Source organism: Styela clava, chromosome 6 (genome assembly GCF_964204865.1).
Source record: "Styela clava chromosome 6, kaStyClav1.hap1.2, whole genome shotgun sequence".
Lineage (NCBI taxonomy): Eukaryota > Metazoa > Chordata > Ascidiacea > Stolidobranchia > Styelidae > Styela > Styela clava.
Window position 1 is genome coordinate 12,565,252 of NC_135255.1, and position 26,081 is coordinate 12,591,332.

The 26,081-nt window shown below is 35.6% G+C and overlaps 2 protein-coding genes across 3 annotated transcripts; one reads left to right on the top strand and one right to left on the bottom strand.

The window, feature by feature from the left end:
* Window positions 1-3,969: 3,969 nt before the first annotated feature.
* On the bottom strand, window positions 3,970-25,446 carry LOC120331068 (uncharacterized). Of its 2 annotated transcripts, XM_039398095.2 has the most exons (3): window positions 25,008-25,446; window positions 8,335-9,178; window positions 3,970-5,720 (listed from the first exon to the last, which is right to left on the bottom strand). In XM_039398095.2, exons 2-3 carry the CDS (start codon window positions 9,108-9,110, stop codon window positions 4,358-4,360), a joined length of 2,139 nt encoding a protein of 712 aa, XP_039254029.2. In that variant the 5' UTR covers window positions 9,111-9,178; window positions 25,008-25,446; the 3' UTR covers window positions 3,970-4,357. The 2 variants fall into 2 exon arrangements, 1 of the variants encoding a protein (XP_039254029.2); XR_005567918.2 differs by lacking the exons at window positions 3,970-5,720; window positions 8,335-9,178 and adding an exon at window positions 21,555-24,298.
* On the top strand, window positions 10,342-12,202 carry LOC144424586 (uncharacterized). The gene is made up of 2 exons (XM_078114009.1): window positions 10,342-10,636; window positions 10,952-12,202. Exon 2 carries the CDS (start codon window positions 11,050-11,052, stop codon window positions 11,653-11,655), a length of 606 nt encoding a protein of 201 aa, XP_077970135.1. The 5' UTR covers window positions 10,342-10,636; window positions 10,952-11,049; the 3' UTR covers window positions 11,656-12,202.
* Window positions 25,447-26,081: the final 635 nt, after the last annotated feature.

A 26,081-nucleotide genomic window follows, 5' to 3' on the forward strand; every position in this document is an offset into this window, starting at 1 on the left:
ATGTCCGCTATGTCCCTACTAAAATGACGATGTCCGCTATGTCCATACTAAAATGACTATGTCCCTACTAAAATTGCGATGTCCGGCATGTCCCTACTAAAATGGCTATGCCCATACTAAATTGGCTATGTCCCTTCTAAAATCGCAATCCCGATATGTCCCTACCAAAATGGCGATGTCCCTGCTAAAATGGTTATGTCCCTACTAAAATGGCTATGTCGCTACTACAATGGCGATGTCCCCACTAAAATGACTATGTCCCTACTAAAATGGTAATGTCCGGCATGTCCATACTAAAATAGCTATGTCCATACTAAATTGGCTATGTCCCTTCTAAAATCGCAATCCCGATATGTCCCTGCTAAAATGGCAATGTCCGGCATGTCCATACTAAAATGGCTATGTCCGCTATGTCCTTACTAAAATGGCAATTTCGGCATGTCCCTACTAAAATGGCTATGTCCCGACTGAAATGAAGTTGTTCGGCATGTTCCTAATAAAATAGCTATGTTCCTACTAAAATGGCAATGTCCGGCATGTCCATACTAAAATGGCTATGTCCCTACTAAAATGGCAATGTCCGGCATGTCCCTACTAAAATGGCTATGTCCCGACTGAAATGAAGTTGTCCGGCATGTCCCTACTAAAATGGCTATGTCCTCACTAAAATGGCTATGTCCCTACTAAAATTGCTATGTCCTTTCTAAAATGGCAATGTCCCTACTAAAATGACTATGTCCCACTTTCCCCACGTCTTGTATAGGATTGTAAGCACTTGGGGAAAACTTTACTTCAACGATTAATCAGAGCAATATTTTGAGGTTCTGAAAATTGGTGTGTAGGTGAACTATGACTGATTGTAATTATAACAGATATTTGAAAAAAAAAATTTGACTGTGTATACATACAAAGAAAATAAAAATATTTTACAGCTGTTCTGACTATTGAATTAAAAAATTATCCGATTGTTGATATAGGAGTACGTGGTGATATTGACAAGGTGATTTCGGCAATTATACATTTATGTAATTTTAACAAAGACGACTTTGCATATTTGTAAGTATATTGTCAATTGAATGAGACATTTAAACATAACTTTGGTTGTGACATTATTAACAAGTAGCCTATAAAATGTAGTGTTTAGTAATCGTAATACACCATGCCGTCCGAGTTTAAGAAAGTCAGTGTCAGTAATACTTTTAGATTGTATGTATCTAGAGTACGTTAGGTTGTTTCACGTGCTACACACTTGTATCCCTTATCTCGCGTATTTATTGAGATGTATGTGGACAACACCTGATCTGGAGGATGAAATGGATGTTGACAAAACATCCGAAGAATAGAATGGATGTAGACAATGAGTGGTATGTATGATAAATGGAAATCATGTGGACGAACCATCTGATGTATAAGATGTAGGTGTACGACGCATCTGATGCAGTGCTTCCCAAACTTTTTCTTTAAATTTCTCCCTTCTCCAATTTTAGAATTCTTTATTCCTTCCTCACTATGCATAAGAACTACTTTATTTTTTTTTATCTATTGTTATGCCCTAGTTGTGACTCCTATTTTGTACAGATCGAGTTTTTATATATTATAGTAATCATAACGAACTCTATTAAATCAGTAATACTACAGCAGATACAAAGCAAAATTTTAAATCAAACTAAAGTAAGAATGAAGTAAAAATTAAAAAAGAAAAAACTCGACATAAAAATGAAAATAAATAGCCCGCTTCCCAAGCTCGCGAGTAGAAACTGGCATAATAACGCCACGTTTTCTGGTACCATGACGTTTTATTGCGACTTTGAACTTCTTACTGTTTTTAGCTTTAAGTTAATACAAAATTTAACTACAATTTCATAGATCATGCAGATTGAACACCATGATTACTTGCGCCTTTGCGCAACAACACGTCTGCAGAAACTACTGAGTCGCTACTTTGCATACGTACTAGGTTGCAAAGCAATTTACAGTTTAATTGATTCATGTACTTTAGACCAGGGGTGTCAAACTCGTGGGGTTTAAGGGCCGCATTGCATTTTGGGAATTGTGCAAAGGGCTGCAAACAGCTTTTGATATATTTTGATAATGTATACTTAATAGCATATTTTCAGATATGTGTAGTTTGTGACATATATTGTGATGCAATTGAATAGCCGAATGAAGTTGTTATTTTCTGAAATTTCAAATGGCATTTACATATTAGTTTCTTGGTATTTCACTTATTATTGCAAATTTATTTATTACAAAAATCAAAGTTTTTTCCAAGGAAGAAATTTACGGGGGTCAAAGGTCGGGGAAAGGTCCATAAATCGCCTTATTCAGTCACGATCACGTCGCTTCTACTTGACGGCATCCGGAGCCATAAAGTTTTATGCGCTTATTCGGCGCGTGGCAAGTCGCGCCTATTAGTCGTCGTTTTTACACATTCCAAAAGGGGGGGGGTCAACCCCCTTTTTTTCGAAAATGCCAATTTCTTCGTGTATAGTGCGTTTCATTTAGTTCCTGAAGTGTTTTTTTTTTCAATTATTTTTTGCTAGCTTGAAGTAATAATATAAGTACGCTTGAAGTAACCCATAATTGGGTCAAATTGGAAACAAAAAAATCAATTTTTTCAAAACTACTTTCTGTAAATTGTCCTTTTTGTGTGTGAATAATCAATTAGATAAAAAATACTTACAAAATATTACAATTATTGAGAAGCGTTCGAGGGCCGCATTGGAAGTTCTCTGGGGCCGCATGTTTGACACCCCTGCTTTAGACTATTTGCATTGATTCTAATGACACGTCATTTAGGCATTTGAATCTATTAAATATCATTTTTTATCTGTAATATCATCTGTTCGTCAAGCGGAAATAATGATTTGTCAGTTCCTTACAATCAAGATGATAATTAAATAATATCGGAATATCAGTATCAGAACATCGGCTTTTTGAAAATCGGCGGGCCAATATCGAATCAGTACTGGGCAAATGAGATAAGTGGGACAAGGGATACACATGGGACATGTGGAACAAGTGGGAAAAGTGAGACACGCGGGTAATGTGGGACACGAAATTTTTGAGACACTCTTCATTTACCGATAAAAGTCCGGGAAACTATGATACATACATGAGTTAGAAACTCAATTTGTGTGTACCCTTTATTTGTCCCCGAAGTTGTATTTCAAGTTGAGACATTGAGTGTGTTATGGGTACTTGCAAGTATATGGTAAATGCTTCTGGGATAACCACGCGGACAAGTGGACATAACGATCGTTTTAATATTATGTTGTTGTTGTTTTTCCTCATCATTATCATTAAAAAATCGCTTTTCTCTTCAAATACTGGACCAATTGCATTGAAATTTTCAATGGTTAAAGATGTAATTTTTCCCCAGAAGGCTCTTTTATTTTCTTTCGAACTTTTTGTGAATCCTATGAGATTTATTATTTCATTAAAAATTTCGCTGTATTACTTTTTAATCATGGGAACACAATTTTTAATCCGCGAAGCGTGACGGCCAATTCTGAAGATTTTTGAGGTTACCGGTACGCGTGATGTTGTGAACTACTGCTTTGCTTGCCATATGTTTGTAGACTACGATACTCGAATCAGTTGGTTATTTCAATTCACGTTGAAACGGAATCGTCACAGAACCTGGAAAATCCGTGTACCTGTACCAGTGCCGCTTTGCCGATATGGGAGCACGAACAGTCTTTTAAAAGCGGGGCTTGCAGTCACAGTTATAATTAATGCGTTTTAATATAGGGAACAGTCTCTCGAAAGCGGGACCTACAGTCACAGTTATGATTATAATATCTTTTAATATGGGGGCTTTTTAGGAAATATGTAAACTGTGCCGTACTGGGTCCGGGTACTACTAGTAAGTCACGTTACCATAGCCATGTAGCTGTTTCACTGTTCAGCCTCGTGTAGGATACCCTATGGTTTTCGATGAAGTGATGATAAATTATCCTATGTGTTCATATATTTGAGCATAGCTCTCTTGTTTAGAAAAATGGTAATCATCTCTCCCAACAGGAATGTAAACTAGTGGTGTAAACATCTGCAAAACTCTCTTTGTTTACAAACAGTGCATATATTAAAATGTCCAAGTACTAAATATTCAGTGACTATATTGATACGAAACAATTTTATTCAGGTATGAGAAATTGTCTGATTTTATTCGATATCCATTCCCTTTTGTTGAATTAGAGCTTTTCCCATATTAATTAAATATTGGCGATTGCAACTCGCTGATCCCACGAGACGGTCTTGTACAGCTGCTGACTGATGACTTTTATACTTCTTACTTGACTTAAAAATTCTTTATGCAGAATTTGAAACATTACTCTATTCGCAAATAGTTGTTTCATTGCTTTGTTGTAGCAATTCTACCATCTTCTTCAATATTTACTGCAATATTTTCCATCACTGAGCGATAAAAACCATTCCCCTCACTCACTGCAAACGAACGCCATGTTGAATCTTCATTTGGATCGAAGTTAGATTCCTTGTTATTGTTGTCGATTTTGCCACGTGAATTGTTTTCTTCTGGCAGGGATTCCGTTGAGTTGGGTGCAGTATTTTTATTGGCCTGTTTTTCAAGTTCGCTGCATGTCTTGATAGATATCACTCCAGTTGATATGGAAGCGGCAGTTAGCCTTCTTTTCGTAATCCTGTACTTCATTGTCCGCCACATTTTCGGGAATCGGAAATCCAAAGAGCAATTTTTATTTAGTAAGTGTTTAGCTGATTTACGAAATTCTTTATCTCTGGAGTTATAAATAAAAAAATTCCATAGGCTGTTGGTACTCAATATAACAACGCTCACAAATTCAGACGTTGTATAGATTGTAGCTGATGTCTTGCTTAAATATTCTGGATCATCGTAGTAAATATCATCCACAAACATAGAAATCAACAGAACAATAATTGCTGGTAGCAAAGATGCAGTAAATGAACCAACCATGATACTCAGCGTTTTGACGAGTCTTCTTTCTGAGATTGTAATTTGGTCGTTAGAACGGGTAGAAATCTGACGTCTTACTTGAGTGTGTCGTTTAGAGTAAACCAGCAAAATGATGGTTGTGATCCACATCAGCACCAATGGTATGATCATAGTAATTGCGTAGAAAATTACTGCATCTCCTTCTAACAAGGATATAAGAATTGATGCCACAAGTCCATATCTCAGAGATGATGTAAAAATCGGCAGCACAGCGACAACTAACGCAGCTAGACAAAGAATAGCACATGTATGCTTCGCTATATTCCGGGCTCTTCTACGATCATATGACATGGGACAACTCATGGCTGCCATTCGATCGAAACTCGCCAACATTAGAGTATAAACTGATATTATGATGGAGAAGGAAGTGAAAAATCCAACCCCGTCTAGGTACGGCTGAGTAAACGCGTTTCTAAAATGTCCAATTGGGTAACGTTGTGGTTGTAGAGGAATGCCGTTGATGCTTTCATTTTTCATTGGTTTTACGTAATCCCCCATGTATAGTCTTGTCAGAAACAATAAGAAAAGTGACGAAATAAATGTCGGAAAAACTACGGCTCCGACCAAAGTGTCTCCAATAGCTAACGTTACTCTGTATACAGTCTGGCTATTGTTCATGTTCTTTTTGTACCAATAAACCGCAATCACCATTAAATTTGCCAGCAACGTGAGGATACCGAGACAAGCAATCAGTAAAGCAGCAATGCCCATTCCGATTTTGCATCTGAAAGAAAATATTATTTGTGATTGGTTTTGGAGCTTCTTGTCGGTTAAAAACGCTGGTTAGGACATACATAATTAGCCCATGTTTAGGGGTGTAAAGACATCGATTAGGCCAATACAAAACAAGGCGGAAAGTTACTCGTTGAAAATTAGGCCTACGGTGAAATGTCGAATAACTGATGCATTAATATCCCAGGTACTTTCTACCAACATCTAATGCAATTAAGCTGAATGTAATCAACATAATGAACGAACTCGTGACATTACAAAGGAAACATGTTTATTCGCAAATTAAAGCTTGTACTTTAACGGGATAATGTTCAAAAAAACCTTGTGGTATTTTTAATCAAGATTCGATAAATCGAAGTTGATAAAACACGAAAACAAAGAATTTTGTTCACGTGAGAAAAATTATGTCAGAGAAATGGCTGGTTATATAATCTTCTATCTTTTCTATATGACAAAGCCTAGACGTTACTTGAACTATCACAGTAAATTTACGATGTGTCTAGCAATGCCGAAAAATGAGAGACAGGTCAAATGCGATCATACCTTACAGATTTCTTAAAAAAATTGCTCAAGGCAACGTCCCGCTCACTACCCCAAAACCAATCTCTGAGTGGAGTTTAGGGCGAATCCTAACGCGATTCACTGAGATTATAAAAGTGTGAATCTTGAAGCAATTCATTTCAATATGACCAGAAAAACATCTGCGAGATAAAGTTAATTCTACATAACTGAAGTTCTTGTAAAAAAGTTTGGCATACAATTTTTGTCGGGTAGGTACACTTACATTAAAGTGTGATAATAGATCATAGCCAACCGAGTTTGACAGCTGAAACTTTTTTGTTGGGACAAGTTCAGAACAACACAGTTTTAAAGAGACGACGTCGATTCTCATTTATCTATGTTCCCAGTATTTGAAGTTTCGATGGAATCTATTGTAGCATGCTTTTCCCGTGAAGTAATAGCAAAGACGTACAGCCACGTATTTTTTATGTGATAAAAAATGATAATTGATCAACCACATTTAATTAGAACGTTTCTTGTAAGTAACAAGAAAAGTTTTATGGGAAATGGAACCGTTTCATGGACAATGTTTAATAAAGTACTAATGTTCATTAAAATTGAAAAATTTTATTGGGTATTACACCTAGGGTCCTAAGTAAAAACCATACGAAAGTTCTCTCACTGCCCGTAACATTTTAATGTAACAAGTTTCGGACCTCCTGAAGTATGCGCACCAAAATGGCGCACAATCTGAAGTCAGGTTGTGTACCAGGTTAGGGTTCAGGTTATACGACATCTTGGTGCGCGTACTCCAGGAGTACGCAAATTTCTTTGTAGTTATTATATATATATATAGAATAAGTTCACGTTAACGAATTTAATGCGCTATCCAGATATAAATGAAAAAGGAAGTGGCTCGATGTGTCGCATTATGTACTTCATTCTAAAAATAACGTGAAATTAAGAGCTATTTTAAAGTTATTAATAATTGCAAGGGTTTCGGTATAAGCAATTTATTTTCTTTACTTTTATTAAAATGATGACGATGAATTTTTGTTTTTATGATCTAATATAAAATTCTCATTACATACCCGGAAGTGGCATATTTAAAATATCTGAAAATAATCCCGGGATAAGTCTTTTATTCAACAGTTTATTATACATTTCGTTGAACCTACGGAAAACCCATTTAATCTTCTTGTGTTTACATAATCTTTAAGATAAGGTTTTATATATAATAAGATCTCCTAATAGCCAGGTGAGAACAATACGTGATTTGAAATGTCAATTTTTTGTTAATATTAAATAATGATTTAATTAATACGATATGAAATATATGAAAATAATATTATAAATTTTTTTTCACTGTATTTATCTATAAATCTAACAATACAATTTATCAAAAACAGAAAAAATTCTGCATTCGATTTTGTAGTGTTTTTCACTTTCGTGGTGATTACTACCATGTTGCGGTAGTCATGTGATAAAGTCACGACTCACGAGTATAGGCAAAACCGCTATTTTCGTTTCTCGTCGTTATCAGATTAGTAAAAAATAAACAGAAATTTATTGAACGAAACTGGAAAATAATTTGCAATTCTGTCACAATTCTCGATAAGAATCGTTTGTTAACACTCGAATGGCCGTTCGTCGTTTGATATGTCAGTTAATCAAATGAAAGCACACAAACTCCGAGACAAAACGGTTGCATTACAACGCAATATAGGTATAAACGCAATAATGATCAGTGTATTATACTTTCGGGATTTTGCAAAGGTATCTGATTTTGCGATACCGCAACATATACGATTTGAATATTTTAAGGACAATACAACCGCACAATAACAAAACAGAAACCTGTTGAAATTTTATCACGGAATCGTGTACCAGGACGTAATGTCGAATATCACGCCAACTGACGTAATTCGATATAGTCAAAAATACCCATGTCCACAAAGATCACAGTTGTTTCGAATGTCTACAATAATTAGGCAAATCATAAAAGCAGTGTGTACGTCACATGCATTTCTAGGCTGCATTTTATCAAAACATACCTTAACATTACTGTTTTAATTTTTAAACTTTAAATTTTTTGTTTTACTTACCCCGTAGGCATACACGTCCAGACTGAAATCTTTCTTCCGTGTATAGTATCGGCATCGTAACCACACCATACAAATCCACAGAATGGGACCATAACTTCAACAGACTCGTGATAACGCCCAGGACCTCCACGAGGTCCTTCGAATAATGCAACCTGAGTACATGGCTGGTTTATTTCTTCGTATGTCATGTTCATTGAGTACAAGTTCCGAACCATTTCTTGCCACCGTGCGTCGGAAATTGTCGTTAAAGAAGAGTTTTGGTCGAATTTCGACAAATTTGTTGTTTGTAAGTTTGAAACAGTTTCAAAACATTCATTACGATATTTCTGTTGGTCGCAAACACGGTTGTAAACCAAATTTGTGAAAGCTGCAACGTCGAAATACCTTTCTCTACATTGCCTTTCGAGTTGCGGACATTCCCATTGTTTCAAATTGTCCAAGAAAGTGGTTAAGTACGCTCTACCATAAAACCATTTGCCGTAATATCTGGTAATCATGTATTCACAGCATTCTAATTCTTCGGTACGATTGGACATTCTTTGGTTCGGGACGTAATGACAATGGTAATATTCAAGATTGTCTGCATACAATGAAGTTTCATTCTCGTTCTCAATTTTGTCACCCATGTATCCAGATGCTTCGAGTTCCGAACTTGAAATCTTTAGTTTGTTGACAAGATCTTCTTCATCTTGACTGGCTATGCCAAATGATGACTGAAACTTGTAAATTACCAACAAAGTCCATATGGCATTCAAAGTAAAGAGATATCGGTTCATGTTAGAATCATTTGCAAATTTACTTTAGCTTGTCCAGTTGTTTCGGAAGCTATTCCTTTTGTTATATGCTAAAGAAATATTACGAAAACTTATTATTGAAATGCCTTGGGGAGATTACGTCGAATTTAACATGTAAACATATAACTAAGTACAATACTGTCATTGAACAACATAAATTTAAAGTTCGACTAAACTGAATTTTAACAATCAAGTCCGCCACGCAACATTCACATATACTGAAAAAAGTCTTACGCCGGAAGTATCAAGCAAAGCCATTTTTAAGACCATGAATTTTTGATGTCATCAGTTATCTTTATATCTACTGACCCTGAATCTAAGAATTATCTTCAATTAACGCCCTCAAGCAAAACAGTTTTGCATTCTAATCCTTAAAGTAACAACAAAATAGTTAGATTACCGAGCAAATGCTTTCAAATCACAGTTATAAAAATATTTTTCAGTTACGTCAGAGCAATTTAATCGCTTGTTTCTATTGATGATAGAAAATATATTTATAACCGTGTACAATTTGAAGAACATTTGAATAAACTGATTGTTTCAATGCCAAAAGAAAACTAATTCAGTCTATTTTAATATACCTCAAATGTTAGGTACACATTATGAAATGTCATTGTTTAATAGTTTTAGACACTGATATTGAATTCAAATATGACTTTCGTTTGTGATAAGATTGATATATTCGGTTGAAAAAAGAGCTTGTTGTATTCCTACGATTGTATATGTACTTTTACCAACATCAAATTATATTTCCTAAATAGTTCTCTGCGAAACCTGACCGAAACAGACCATATACAGCATTATTGTTATATATATCCAAATATGCGACCGTTGACACATAAACTCGAGGGACTGCATCAAATCATAGAAAACTGGTGCAAAATAAAATTAACGAGAAAGAGTAATCTTCTTTTTAATAAAAGCAGTCGCAGTCAGGCGGTTTATTAATGAATAGACAATCTTCGGTTTTCGAAGGTATAGGGGCTAAATGTCATTTACGGTTCCCTGCCTCAAAATCAATATTGATCAATGTCCTAATGGCACCCACAAAATATTATGGGGATCACGAAACGTCTGCCTTAGAATGAAGCAGAATATCTAGATGGCTAACTTATCTTTAGGTTAGCTTTTCCTAAGCAAATATACCTCTCTCTATCTTACTGTTGGTAAACCAAGTCGCCTCCACGTACTTGAACGTTTTTTTCTGATATAGTAGGGCGGGGGAAGATAGACACACGGGGTTAGATGGACACTTTTTTCAAATTGACCTATTGGCGACATCTTATGGGGCTTGCTTCTGCAAATGCCATTGCTGAGTTCGTTGCTAAGGAGGGAATTCGTTCTAGCCATTTCGGTTCAGCGCTTGGCGTAGTTTGTCAGTTGTGTGGCTTTCCACGTGGCTTGTGATTTTTGAAGGGTGAAAAAAGGGCATTTAGTAAGGACACGTTTTTCTTGGAGGCACTATATGCTCATTTTCAGCGAAGGAACTCTGAATCGCGCGTTTGTTGGTAAGTTTATACTTACTGACAATGATTTAGGACTAACTGAGCGACTTGTGCCATCTAGCAGCTAACTATATCTTTCAGCATTTGATCATGTAAAAATTGGGGGGTTATGAGGGGGTAATAAATTTCTTGCGTTTTTCGGGCTTATATTTACTTTGACCGTTCAAACCCGTTCTTTGTGAATAAGATACCAGAAAGTCTTCTTTTTAATTTTGTTATTGCTTTTACCTGTCAAAACACTTCTTGGATAATCTCAATAATCTTATGAAATTATGGGGGGTGGCCATCTTACCCTTATGTACTATCATGTTTTTCCAGATGCAAGTTTTGGATGCACGGGAAACTGAAAATCCTAAAAAATGTTGAGAAAATACCAAAGAATATCAAACAGAGGCAAATAACAAATAGAGACTACGATGTACCATCTCATGAGGTTAACACCACGACAGATGTTGAAAGTGTCACAAGTGAACCATGCTGCTCTGTGCTCTCTAACGATATTTTCAAGTAGAACTTCACCAGGAGTTCAGATAGTTTCTGATAAAGTCAGTGATTCTTTGAGGCAAGAAAATAGCAGAGACCTGATAGCACCAGTTTATGATTTGAATATATTTGCCTCTTCCAGTAGCCACTCAGAGAGCCAAGAGGCAAAGAAAGCCATTCAGGCAGGAATTAGAGTGTTAACAAGTGAGAAATATGTAGCCGAACTGTCAGCACTCGCAGAAACAACGCCATCTAGCTCGTTCAGGAAAACTACAGCACTCGCAGAAACGATGTCATCTAGCTCGTCTAAGAAAGTTGCAGCTCCCAGGAAGAAAAAAGAAAATAAACGTAAGAATGAGCGACATGAAAGATATTGTTACAGTAACCTCTGTGCTGTCTGCAACGGCAATTTTTTTGACGACGAAGAGGACGAGGGATGGATTCAGTGCCAGAAATGCCAAAAGTGGCTTCACGATATTTGTGCCGGGATTTATGGAAAACACATTGTGTCCTTTCAATGTGATGACTGCTCTGCTTGAAGCTTTTTCGTACAAATATTTTCATTCGAATGTAAAATTCCATGACGATAGCTTTCATGCTATCCCAGATGTTCTTTTGGTGTTATGATTAAGATTTGTGTGAAAGTATGATCAAATAAAATTTGGCTGCTTTACTAGGTGGTGTTTTATCATACTTTCGTGAACAATTATATGGGTTCACAACTTCAAAAATTTAAGGGGTAAGATGGACATAGGGGGAATTTTCGAATGTCCCAAAAAATTTTCCAAATACATTGCTTATTTTGATATTCTGATAAGAAACAGAACGCAATACTAGTATTTTGATGCGATTTTATCACATGTCCGTCATATCCGACCATATGTCCAACTTCCCCGAATTTTTTTTTCGTTTAAAAACGTTTCTGCTGTTGCGATGGTTGGAGACCGGCGGACGCCGCCGAGTGGCTAAAGAGTTTAGCCCCTTATGTTTGTACTTGCAAAGTTTTAGGAATATTTGAAGAAAGGTTTTCGAAATATAGATAATTTTCAATAAGGGGGGCCATCATCCCCCGCCCTACTATATACATTTATTATTTTGAATTAGTATTTTTTATTAATTTTTTTTTCATGAAGACTTTAAATAGGCCATGGTGTTGCTCCTCCATAACCATTATTGTTTTTTTTGCGTCTTACTACACCCTAAAATGCCGTTTTTATGCTATGAGTATGTACTTTCAGCATGGTGAAGAGATAAACTACTAACTGACTAGCTTAGTCTTAGTCCATAAAAACATGAGATAGTAAATGTCTACTCAACAAAATTATTATTTTTTCTATATATTGTCTGCTAAGTTTAACTAGATTGAAATATTACCAACTCCGAATTAACCGAGCTAAGTTATAGCTCCTGTAATAATCACCCCACACCTGTTCCGTTCGCTTCCGTAACGCCGGATGTCCACATGACCATGCCCTATCGTTCACTGGCATATGACTGTTCCGATCGTATTAAAAGTAAAGATATAAATCAAATGGGTGATCATAAAATGCAAAGTTCGATTTGTCGATATTGTATCGTATCGATATTATATAGTTTTGTACTGAAATTGCAATTTAATGTCACCATGTTATGCAAAATACTGCTGCATGACGAGATTAAACTATTTTTTAAAACGGAAACGAAAATTCATGAGCCGTTGAGTTTCTAAACATATTTATGTACGTGTATGACAGCAAAATAACGTCAGCCTAATTCAGTATTTTGGTAAATTGTTTTTCGAAAAATCCCTTCAACATCAAAAGTCTTTATGATAGAACAAGACAATCTTTCTTACTTTTATGGTATGACGGGTTACCATAACCGAAAAGACAAAATCCCTGACAAAATTTACATGAGCCATGTTGACCGATTTTGTAACCAAAACACTTATGTTATGGTATAAATTTGCGATGTATCCAAAGGCACAAGCAGCCGTCGCTTTCTCGTGTAGAAGAGATAGAATACAGACAAAATGAAAAGAGCAAAATTGTTGCATTTTACTAAATCAGTTGCACAATACTGTATTCAATACAATTTTCTTCAAAACCTTCTAAGGCAGCATCGCTCGAATACGGTTCAAGTACAGATGTAATGATCAGAGAATGCCAGAATCAGAGAATGTTTTTTAGCGAAAACTATTGTGATGCCTAACTGTGCAAATCGTACAAGCGCCCTCGGCAGCCGTAACTCCATACTCCATTGTCTGTTTTACATCCTGTTTTGACAAAATAATTTGTCACTTTAGAAAGCTCCTCTTACTGTTTCATAATGTTTGACAGAATTTAAATGTGATTTTGAATCCGCGAAACCTTTGCAAGAAACCGAGGTGTTCCTGGTTTGCGAACTAGGCATTCTGCTTCCCAATCATTTCTGCCTTTCCGGAAACATGGGTGTTTTGCTTTCATTTACATTTTTTCTTATTGCCATTTTTCTATTTTCAATTTACCAATTATCATCATATGTCATATATGAATTATTGAATGTGAATGAACAAAGCCTGTTGTGACTTTGAAAGAATCGATTTCTTGGATGCGTAATATCTGAAAACTTGAGGATTTTTAGCAGATTCACTGTATTCAAAAATCCCTGATATTTAAGCACTTTATAACATTTCTCCCGGGCGCAAATTAGACGACTAAAATCCCTGGAAAAAACTGACGTTAAAAACTATGTTAGTACATTACGCACAAGCAAATGGCAATTGGCAAAATCTGATTTTAAAAATTAATTGGTGTTATTGCTCTACCTGTATTTTCACGGTTTTTACACAATCAGTCATAATAAAACTACCCAAAATACGGTGCTCAGAAGCATAGAGCCTCCAAATCACCGGCAATAACTCATCTAGTTCATTGAACTCAAAATCTACATGCGAAAATAGTATAGCCAACACGCTTACTATTTGGCAGTCGACACTGAAGCGTAGTTCTGTTTTTATCTCTTTCGTGTGAAAATGATTTTGTATTTCTCTCATTCTTCCACTAAAAATATCAGACAGAATAGTACTTGTATGGAAAACAATGAGTGTAGGATTATTTCGACGTTGCTATGTCACGCCCAATTTAATTTAAAGTTCAACCGTCATTGACGTACTTTTTACATTTACGTACATTTATTTACCTGGGTGTGACATATATTGGAAAGAATAGCACTGACCATGCTTGGAAATCGTAGGCATACGCTTTATTGTGGCAATATCCATTTTTTGCATTCAGTTTGAATAACTGCAATTTGGTTGAACGATTTATTAAATTTTTGTTGAGCTGTTATGGTAACAAGAAATATATATATATTTTTTCAAATACGGTACACCTCGTGGTAAAAAATATGCCTAGTCACTATCGTGAATGCACTTTTTGGGGAATGATTGGGGGAATGGTTGACTTGCATCATATTTACTTTATATTCCCTGAATTAGATTCAGCAAGTCATGAAGGGATTTCATTCAATTCCTATTTTTAAATTTATTTAACGTCATCTGTTCATCAATAAATCAACGCGGTGTCGTTGACACGATGACTCTGGCAGTCTTTCGCGGCTCCGCGTCAATTGCGAAATATTGTACGCATGTATACTTCAGTCTTTTATTGATTTTTGTATTGTCATTATATTTGTCTAATTGTGTACAATATTTCATGTACGACGAAATAAAACTTCTGAGTTCTGGGCGCTTTCTAGACGCAAAACCTAAATCAAAATGGAGACGAAGCCTATTTAAGTCGAAACTTACTTAGAACACATATTTATAGTCATCGTCGGCATTATGTTATACTAGGCTTGCACGTAATTGACAAAAATCAATTCCGTAATTACGGCAAAATCAATTACGTAATGACCCCGTAATTGCGATATTTTTCCACGCATTTAAACCTATCATAACAACCAATTGAATCCACTTCTTTTCCGAATGGGCCATTGAAGTTGGGTTTTCATATTCTTGGCAGTACTACACGCCGGCGGCAGATGTTAAAGACAAATATCAAGGAGTGAATTCAAGCTAATTTTATTCTGATTTTTATCTTTTGTGTTAGCTTTGGTTTTCCTTCATCACCTTCGCAAATTAACTGTCCCATTTTTATGCGATCATCTTTATCATTACCGACACTGGTATACGGATATTTATGGAAACGATAGTTTTTTAAAATCGACTTTCGTACTAGATAAAAATGACGGGTTTCTAATTTATTAACCACCGACGAGCTTATTCTCTCGTTTGATTAACCTTGCGATTTCCTCGCGACGAAGACTTGTTTTTGCAGCGTTTTATGCATTATCCGACATTACTGCCTTGTTAGCATTTTATAATAATAATTATTGATGTCGACTTATTGACGATATTCCGATTACCATGCTTCATTTTACATTTAATCATTTCGCGGACTGAATGTTTATAACATTATTTACGATAAATTTGAATCAAATATTATTTATTTGCGTATAATTTAAATACCGAACTTATACAAAGTTATATCGCAAAACAATGCATTTTGTGACATTTATTTTACACTCACGACATTTATTTGCTAACTCAAGTCGGCGATCCTATCGGCCAAGATTGACACAAGTTTGGTCGAGTGTCGGTGGTATTCAAGTCGACGATAAATCAAAATAAGTTGCCGCATTTGGTAAGACAGTTAATCATATATGGCCGAAATATTGCAAGGAATTGTGAAAAACATCATGAGCAAGGCCAAGTCCGGACTGATATATAACGATAAAACCGTTAACAGAACATCAAGATTTTGTAATAGAAAATGGATCTCGCACAGAATATACACACTGGCTCATATTTGATTATATATGATAGCAGTTAAATTTTTAGCGATCCGCGAGGAATCCGTCGTTTTGCTGTTTCTCTGCCGTCTCAATCGCTTTACCGATGCCGAGAAGACGAAGTTGCGCTGGTTCATTGCGCAATCTCTCTTTTGTCGTCATATTTCTATTTGATAAACGCGACATTAATTATCACGGCGAGGTATTGGCGCGAGTGATCAATCGCTCTTTTCGCTTATTTGGTTCCAATTCGTCGCGAAAGCTCTTCGTTAAATTTCACAAGATCGTCGTGTTGAAAGGTTATGGATATTTTCCTGTTATTCCCCAAGTCTGAAATAAAACAGCCAAAAACAGTATGATATTCCATGTTCATATATCAAGTGTTGATATTAACAATAAAGAATGGTTAAGCATTGCTAATCCACACTTGGTGGGGAATTCCCACTATTTAAACGCGTGACTATAAATTAGAATAAAACAAAAACGGAACATATATACCATAAGTAACGGAAAACTGGAACAAGTAAATAATAAATAAAAGTAAAATGGATACAAATGTTTGATAGATCATGTTTGATAGATTCATCTCCTGCGTTCATTAGTCATTTCACCCGAAGAAGTTGAAACCGGGCTGTTAGCGTCCATCGGTCTTAACACAATTCTTCCCCCTATCTACGGTTATTATGTACATTGGCCATGGCCATGCTAGATAAGATGCGAGAGAAGTTGAAACCAGGTGTGTTGGCGTCAATCGGTCTCAACGCAATGCTATCCCTTATCTACGGTTAAGTTGCGGGAGAAGTTGAAACCAGGTGTGTTGGCGTCAAACGGCCCTACTCAGTTCTTCCCCCTTAACTACGTTAATAATAAACATTGGCCATGCCAGATAAGTTGATAATAGGTTAGTAAATGGCAACGCGTCATGCCTTCCTTCACCTACATAACAAGAGAGAGAAAAGGGAGAAAAACGGCTGCGAATACCGAAACTCTAACTTCTTCTACTTGTTGAGCTTCCATTTTTCGCAATCGACGAAATTGACTGCTTTGAAGAAAGCTCGTTTCAATGCAATTATTACGACTTTACGTAATTCGTAACTTCCCTTCCGTAACTCCAAATAATTACGTAATTCCGTAAATCCGTAAATTACGTGCAAGCCTATGTTATACAGCGTTCCAGATTATCAGCCATTTTGAACTTTCACTGAGAAAAGCTGTTTATATACCAACTCACTTTTCATACGCTACTTTCGCCTACGATACTTAAGTCTAATAATTTGGATATATGGGAGGTCACATTTTGATATCTTTCGTCATTTCTCGAAGTATTTAAATGACCACAAAATGTTTCCATGTACGTGTTACACGTTTAGTAAAACGGTATTACCTAACTTTGATGACGCCGTATAGGAGAAGATTGTTTAATGTATATAAACACTTATTAGCGGTGATTTATAGCGACTTACGGTTAAGTGCTAAACTTTTTATACAATCTCTTTGAGGTGTTATTTTATTTTAACTTTACTTTAGCTTTTTTTGTACCCAAACGCCATGTTTGGTACATGGATAAAAAATGAACAGATAAAATTAAACGTTTCAGTTCATAATTACATGTTATTGAAGTATTGTTTTCATTTGACGATAAAAGAAGAGAACGATGCTCAAATATATGGACACGGAAGCCAAAACGAGGTTGTACGGATATGCAATCTGTTGCAGTAGACCGGTGACCGGTACCATAATGACCTCGCCTGACCACCAGACCCGAGTTCACAAAATGAAAACGGAAGACAGCCGTCACGAAACACAAGAAAATGTCCATAAAACGTGTTCCCATGAATCAAAATAAAACAGCGGAATTTTAGATGAAATATCAGATCTCATAGGATATTTAATAATAAAAGTAATAGCCTTCTGGTGACAACAACAAACTTTAACCTCGAAAAATTTCAATATCAATATCAACATATATATGCTATTATGCGGCATTTGCGGTGAGACATAAACTCGTAAGCCTTTTTTAGCACCATTTTACTCTATTCTTGATCGATTTACTTTAAACTGACTCTTTTTAGAGGACTATCGATAATCCTTTCGTCAATCTAAATAATCGAAATTGATGGAAATGCGCGCTTGCCTTCCTTAGATAACTTTGAAAGCGAAGCTAGTCCGTAGGGAGATTCTTAAAGATATTGATAGATATCAGTGGCAGCTTTTATCTAGTCTTGTTCGAAGCAAAAGGCACGGAATCATATTACGTCATTACACAAAAAATATTTGCCCCCCTCAAAATTTTGTATTGGCTGCGCTCACTTATTTTTTTTTTAAATTTGATTATATCCAATTTGTATTTTCAAGATCAATATATATATTATAAATTATAAATTATTAACAAAGTTCTTACATTTTTAGCGGAAATTGAATGGATTTCAAGTGTGGTCCATTCACGCTCTTCAAGATGGAATTTCCCTGTATTGGTCGTATTTATCGAGGTTAAAGATTGCGGTAGTATGGTGGCCCATCGTTGTCACGCGTAAAATTGAAAATAAAAATAAAAAATAAAATAAAAAACCGAAAATAAAAAAATTGTTGTAAAAAAACATAAAAATAATTAAAAAAAAAATTAAAAAAAAAAATTAAAATTAAAAAAAAATAAATAAATAAAAACGAAAAAAAAAACAAAAAAAAAAATTAAAAAAAAAAAAAATTAAAAAAAAAAAAATAAAAAGGTTGACAACGATGGTCCGCTTCGTGGCCCATCGTTGTCACGCGTTTTTATTTTTAGAAAATTTGCTTCTTCTTGGGACCAACGTTGTCAGGCATAATCCTACGCGCACAAATGTGTTCTCTGGGTTTCAAACTCACTACTGATTTTCTTGAGCAATATTCAATATGAAAATGTTCTATAAATTCTCCATGCTACAAGTTCAACAAGAAGTAATATATTTATAATAATGATAAGAGAATATAGAATTGAATACGAAAATTCGGAAAATTTGTTTTTACGTGTATAAGGTAATTTAATTGGAGAATGCTGCTTAACTACTCAGTTGTCTGGACACTCGCGATGCCGGTACCGTACCATCTTACCAAATACCGGTAGTCGGTTATAGTCGCTTTGCGTCTGACCGTACCGGTAGCCATACAATCACTCATGTAAGAATGGGAGATACGGATAGTCTCGTAGAATATAGACTACTGAAACACTCTCTGCGCCTGCCCCATACCGTACAGCCGTAACGTACCGATCCAGACAAATGATAAATCGCCAGTGCTCAACCATTTATTTCAATCCATACCATGATCCTAGTAGAATATATAGCGAGTCGAGGTATGGATTGAAATAAATGGTTGAGCACGGGCGATTTATCATTTGTCTGGATCGGTACGTTACGGCTGTACGGTATGGGGCAGGCGCAGAGAGTGTTTCAGTAGACTATCCGTATCTCCCATTCTTCCACGAGTGATTGCATGGGTACCGGTACGGTCAGACGGTACCGTACCGGCATCGCACGAGTGTCTGAGCAGTTAAGCAGCATTTTCCAATTAAATTACCTTCTACACGTAAAAACAAATTTTCGTATCCAATTCTATATTCTCTTATCATTATTATAAATATATTGCTTGTGGTTGAACTTGTAGCATGGAGAATTTATAGAACATTTTCATGTTGAATTTATTGGATATTGCTCATGAAAATCAGTAGTGAGTTAGAAACCCAGGAAACACATTTGTGCGTGTAGGATTAAGCCTGACAACGTTGGTCCCAAGCAGCATCAAATTTTTCAAAAATAAAAACGCGTGACAACGATGGGCCACGAGGCGGACCATCGTTGTCAACCTTTTTATTTTCTTTTTATCCAATTTTTTTTTTCAATTTTTTTTTTTTTTAATTTTTTTTTTTTAATTTCAATTTTTTTTTTATTTTATTTTTTTCAATTATTGTTATGTTTTTTTACAACTATTTTTTTATTTTCGCTTTTTCATTTTATTTCTTCATTTTTTTTTAAATTTTACACGTGACAACGATGGGCCACCATACGGTAGGAATGTAAGTTTCGAATATTATATTTTTGAATCAGAATATTCCGGAACTGCTACAATTTGTAAAATTTTTGATGGCATCATCACAAACTAAAACTAATCCCATATAGCCCAGATATCTTATAGCGGAAAATACAAAACAAATACAATCAATCTTGTTCATTTCGTGTCCAATTACGTCCAAATCAACTTGTATCACTTGTTAAATTGTAAATTGTGCTGACGCAAAGTTTATGTTGCTCAACAGAGTTTGGTTTGTGTTATATTTAGTTCGACCACAATTTCAGAAATCGTCAGCAGATAGTGTCAAACAAACGTCAGATAATATAAACTTGTTCTTGAATACATTAGGCCCGAATCCGATTGAATTCAGATTGTAAAATAATTCAGGGTTTATTTTATAATATTTATACAGTTAGATTTACTATTTGGTGCTTTTCCAGTAGAGCGGACGAAAAACATACATGGTTATTCAATATTTCAGAATGGTGAATGAAGATCCGACTTTTCATTTTTATGTAAGACGAGGAGACTTGTGATTCACGATCTGATGGACGTTCACCAGTCGAAGTAGGATATGGAAGTTGCTAACCGATCCAGGTACACCTTGATGATGAGAGAGGCAACAATTCTTGCCTGCAAACGTTAGTGGAGAGCGGATTGGTAAGCTATATCGACTACATTACCTGGCAGAATAAAAGCTTCAAAGACACACTGCGTACGATCAGAGTGAAATGATGAATGCGGAATTAGGTGGTGGTAATATCACCTACATTTTCCCTTCCTATCTTTTATTTAATATTGAATCTGCGATAATCTGATAGCCTCATTATTTTCTCTGTGTATTTGAGCCCGGCAGGATCCAATGAATATTTAATTACAAAAACTATCATAATATATGACTAATTGTAAAATATCATTTAAGATCTTGATAAATGTTCTGTCCGGGCACAAAACTCCACTTGATTACCTCCATTACTTGCATTATTAACTTCAAAATATCAAAATGCTGACTCACACAGACATTTTATTTCTATTTTCTTCGATGATGCTATATCTCAGTGGTGGGCATTCGACGCGATCGACTAAAATCTTCAAAATAGTCCGCGATCGACTGATCAGTAATAAGGTTAAACACAAAAACGAATGAGTACTGAATAAGCAGATAACTGCACACACGCGTAGAAAAATGCACGCATTATTACTGAAATCGACACGAAAAATTTTCGTTTTCCATTTAATTTGATTATGTAATTGTACCCGGAGTGAATGTTTCTTCATTTATAAGATTTATCTGAATCATACGATTCAGATCTAAGACCAGCCTAATTTTTAGTCGTAAGTGTCAAAAATTACACAAAATAAATCCATCCTGCCTGCTCGTTTCACTGATGTAATGCATTGAGTAACATTCTTCTTTTCTCTCGTTCCGCCGATTCGGCAAAACTTCAGGGTCATAAATCACTAGTTGGTGAACGGCGGTTTCTGGGTCCGAAAACACGCTTCGGCGTCGACCTTATTAGCATTTAAAAAAGATCTGAGACAAATAACAGCATGATTGGCAGACCGTAAGGCGGCAAATAATTAGATAATTCAGAGATATAGTTAATAAAAATCAGACAGTAAATAAAAAACGTCATCACTGAATTACTCGGGAAAAAGTAATCCGATTCACCGAAGAAAGAAGGAAAATATTTTTTACCGTGGTATTCGAGAGTTTTTATGAAAAAACGGCGATTGAAAAACGGCACGTGATGACCACGATATATTTAGATTATTATTGAGACAAGCATGGCGCGATATAACTCATCTGCCGTCGTGCCAGACGCTCCGGTTTGAGTGTTTGTTTTATTGAACCAAATGGAGGAAAGAGAGGTTGGTAGCATAGAAGTCATATTGGGGGTGTCAAAATAAGGCTGACGAAATGCGGTCGTTGCGTGTCAACTTGGGGGTGACGAAATAGGGTCGTCGAGTCAAGTTAGGGGTGACGAAATACGGTCGGTGCGTGTCAGATTAAGGGTGGCGAAATACGGTCGGTGCGTGTCAGATTAAGGGTGACGAAATACGGTCGTTGCGTGGTGTCAGGTTAGCGGTGACGAAATACGATCGCTGCGAAGAAACCTTAATGATTTGATTTCCGCATGTCAGAATAAAAGTATCACGTTTTGAACTGGACCTATATAATACCAAACATAGCGTATATTCCGGTAATTTTATGAAAAATATATATGTATCATAGTTAAAAGTGGTTTTGTATTTGAACCTAATTTACCACAATTATCTTTTTACTTTTTAGATAGATAATACAGCGATATTGGACGTATAATACATTTAAAGCAAGTTAGGGGTGGCGAAATACGGTCGGTGCGTGTCAGATTGGGGGTGACGGAATACGGTCGTTGCGTGTCAGATTGGGGGTGACGAAATACGGTCGTTGCGTGGTGTCAGGTTAGGGGTGACGCAATACAGTCGAGGCGTGTCAGAATGTAGATAGCAAAATATGACTGAGCGTTTCACTGTCAAATTACCGTAAATCTCGCAGTAGGGTGCCGGTACGCAATCAGTGACAGCGAGCTGGAAGAAATCAAGGATCACTAAAATTTGAAAATGAAATTTGCCGAGTATTTATATGTTTATTGTAGCAATTGAGCCTCTGTTAACTACTATCAACCAAGATACAGATGTGAGGGTATACCGGCATTGGCGCCAGGAAATATAGAATTAAATAGAAATTATTTATGGAATCGGCGATGACAAACCTTGAAAAGGTATTGGAAGTTATGATTCATGAAATGGTGCATGCATCCGGTGTTTTATTGCATAATGAGGAACCGATCACGGACCAAAATTTCGGAAAAGAGCACGCCGTATTGTAAAAACAGTCAACGCTCAAAGGAACAATCTTCGCTAGGAACTTCGCGCCCTAGATGTAACATTCAATGAAATTCAAAAAGTCAGAAAAAGGGAGGCACAGTTCGGAGGCCACCGTTATGAAATACATCTGCATATTTATCATCTTGTTGTACAATGTTGCCTGAAATACGTTTGTGTTCTTCGGGAGCTTTAAAACAAGATATGAAAAACGAATAACAGAATATTTTACAGTTAGTTGAATTTGTTTTAAGAAACTTTCCATGTCCTCAAATAGTGTCAAACAATTTTTTTCCTATTTCTAATATTTTATGTTACTTAATTATGCATAGAAATGACATGAAAAACATGTTTTGTGTCAGCATAGAAATTACATGAAAAAACACGTTTTGTGTCATCGTGCAAAGTGATTGTAATTTAATTTAAATTTGACGTACGACTGGGATCACTCTGCATAGAGAGACTAAAATTAACAAAATCTCTCTATGCAGAGTGATCGAGTCGTATGCCAAATTTAAATTAAATCAAAATCAGCTAATTAAATTTAACTAAACATTGTAAATAATTCTTGAAAATTCTTTCAAATTTTTTCGATTATTATTTGAATAAAATTTTTGATGTGAAGGTATGTTTGATATATTATGACGTTTTGCTTTTCAAGTCTTGAACATCTCGGAATAGTAACAGATTTCTCATATTTCAAGTAGAGAGTTCATTTGTTTTGTCGAACAGAAAACAATAACACGACAAAACACAATTGTAAGCAACAAGTTCTCGGTATAGACTCTATAACAATTACCAGTATCACTCAATATTTACAACGTGAATAACAAGGGCATTAGATGTGATATCGTAGGTTTGTCCGAAACCATCAATAACTTTCAATGGAAGAATAATTTAGTTGGCAAGCGTTTGGGAGGATATAAGCATTATTTAAATATACCTAGATATAAATTCAGACAAATTACTTGCTTGATCAATTATGATATTAAAGAATTTGACATTTTTGATTGATGACTAAAATAATAAGAGAAGGTTTTCATGTGAGTGTATGGCATTGGTTACTTAAAATATGTAAATGGTGAATGACTCAAAGTAACGTCTACATTAAAACGTCACTGCAATAGTCAAGTTGTTCGAGTGTTTTAAGGTTCGAAGCAACAAAGTAGGTATAAAAAAAGAAATCATATCAAAATTGAGCCATAATGTTTTCGTATGAATAAGGCTCTCATTCTTCAAGTTAGATTTAGAACATTTGAAATCTTCCATTTATATTCCTTATATGGGCATCAAATATGAAGCTTGCTTGGTTTCTAGTTCTCAACCTTGTTGAGGTTCTCAAACTTGTTAGGAACCGAATTCTATGAAAATGTCTTCAACCATGTGATAACTTCATGTCGGACTCATACTCGAATAGAAGCTCGGATGATCTCGACTTGATTTGTGGTTTGTGATGTTCTTAAAACAATGAGATCATTGATATTCCCACGAAATCAATGCTATTCCAATCTATTTTGCTATATATTTACATTTGACCATAATTACTGCGCCGATGCTATAAACCGAAAATAATATTAATATTGCTCAACCAAAATTTATCCTATCAAAAACGAAACGAACTAGCTTCTGATTGGTTAAAAATAAACTTTCTTTCCGAAAAAGTAATAAATAAATGTAGAAAATTTATCCACGAAACGGAGAAATTCCAAAAGCCTTTAAATAACCCAACTCGACCTAAAATAGCACAGACAGAAAAGAGAAAAAAAGGGGTGACGGTAGGAAATATAGGGGGCAACCCGCAAGTAAGCCCATTCAAGGGTTCCCAATAGAACACGTATACCTTCTGAATAATATATATATATTGCTTTATATCGGAGTCCAGATTCTAGAAGTCTAATATAGAGTCGTAAGTAGTCGACGGGACTATCGGATAAGTACGCAGATAGAAAACCATTCATAGCAGCAACACAACTTTCTACGTTACAGAATCAACAATTGTAGCTTAAACCTAGGTGTAACTGCATTAGTATAACTGTGAAGATATGGAAAAAAAGAACGCTACTTGGGCCCACCTAAATTCCTGACATGACAAAAAAGGTTTGGATATAAACAACAAAAGAAGTGACCGTTGAAATAATTTAAAAAAAAAGTAAGCAAATAATATCACCTGTACTATATCCGGAACATCCCAACACAACCGCATCTCTGTTGAATTTTTTTTTCATCAATGATGTAGATCACTTATGAAATGGTCCAAACATCATTGCACAGCAGGCATATCTTCCCAGGGGTCTTTGATTCAACACAAGTATACTCTCAATTCAATCTAGTGCTATATTATGACCCAACTGTAATCCATAATTTAATAAATATTTATTTAACCGTAGTTTTCGTTCCGCTCAAGCAGTTTCCGATGTTAACATTCGCAGCTTGTTTACGTTCAGTCAGTTTGTTTACGTTCAGTCAGTTAACTAACAAAAATAATGAAATTATCTCTAATAATCATTGCCGGTTTAGATTATCTCTCCAATTTCAGATCTTGTAATCTCAATTCCACTTTGTAGACATTTGAATCAAATTGTAGACCAATGCTTAATTTAACTGCTTTGGTATAGCTATGAAAATGACTGAAGATACAAGCGTTGGATTATTAAAAAATTAGCGACACAAGTATGCACATAAACCATTAAACCTAAAAATTCACAAACACGAAATCAGTGCTCACCTGACAGCGTCAACTTTGAAAAGACCGCCTGAGCGCAGATAAATTTTGAGGTGGCAAGAAAAAAGTGTGATTATAATAAAGAAACAAAGAGGATGGAGGAAATCGCAAAATGAAGATGCTTTTTCATTCGTTATCAGGAATCACATGTCTAGGTGACGTAAGAAAATAGCGAAACAACAAAAAATGATGGAACATGCTGTTTGTCGCATTAACCTTTTACCACTACAGCCATATAATAATCTAGATAAATTTTATTCTAGACAATATTTAATATGCTACATCTACATTATTGAGAAAAAATAATTGGCAGAAAGATATTCTACCGACGTTATGGTGTGGACAGCAGAAAAAATCACGCTGGCCAAACATACAGCGATTATAACAAAATCAGACGATTTTTTGGATATGATGCTTATACAATACTTGTCGCTTTGAACAAGACTCTATGCAAGCATCCACAGATACCCCACGATATGCTATAAGTTACTTTTAATTAAGTTTAATTTCTTGATCTAA

Bases quoted from the DNA above. Each gene is read 5' to 3' on its own strand.
- LOC120331068 (XM_039398095.2), bottom strand. From the start codon at position 9,110: ATGAACCGATATCTCTTTACTTTGAATGCCATATGGACTTTGTTGGTA. The intron at 5,721-8,334 runs GTAAGTAAAACA...ATTTTCTTTCAG, and splicing joins TGGACGTGTATGCCTACGGG to ATGCAAAATCGGAATGGGCA.
- LOC144424586 (XM_078114009.1), top strand. From the start codon at position 11,050: ATGTACCATCTCATGAGGTTAACACCACGACAGATGTTGAAAGTGTCA.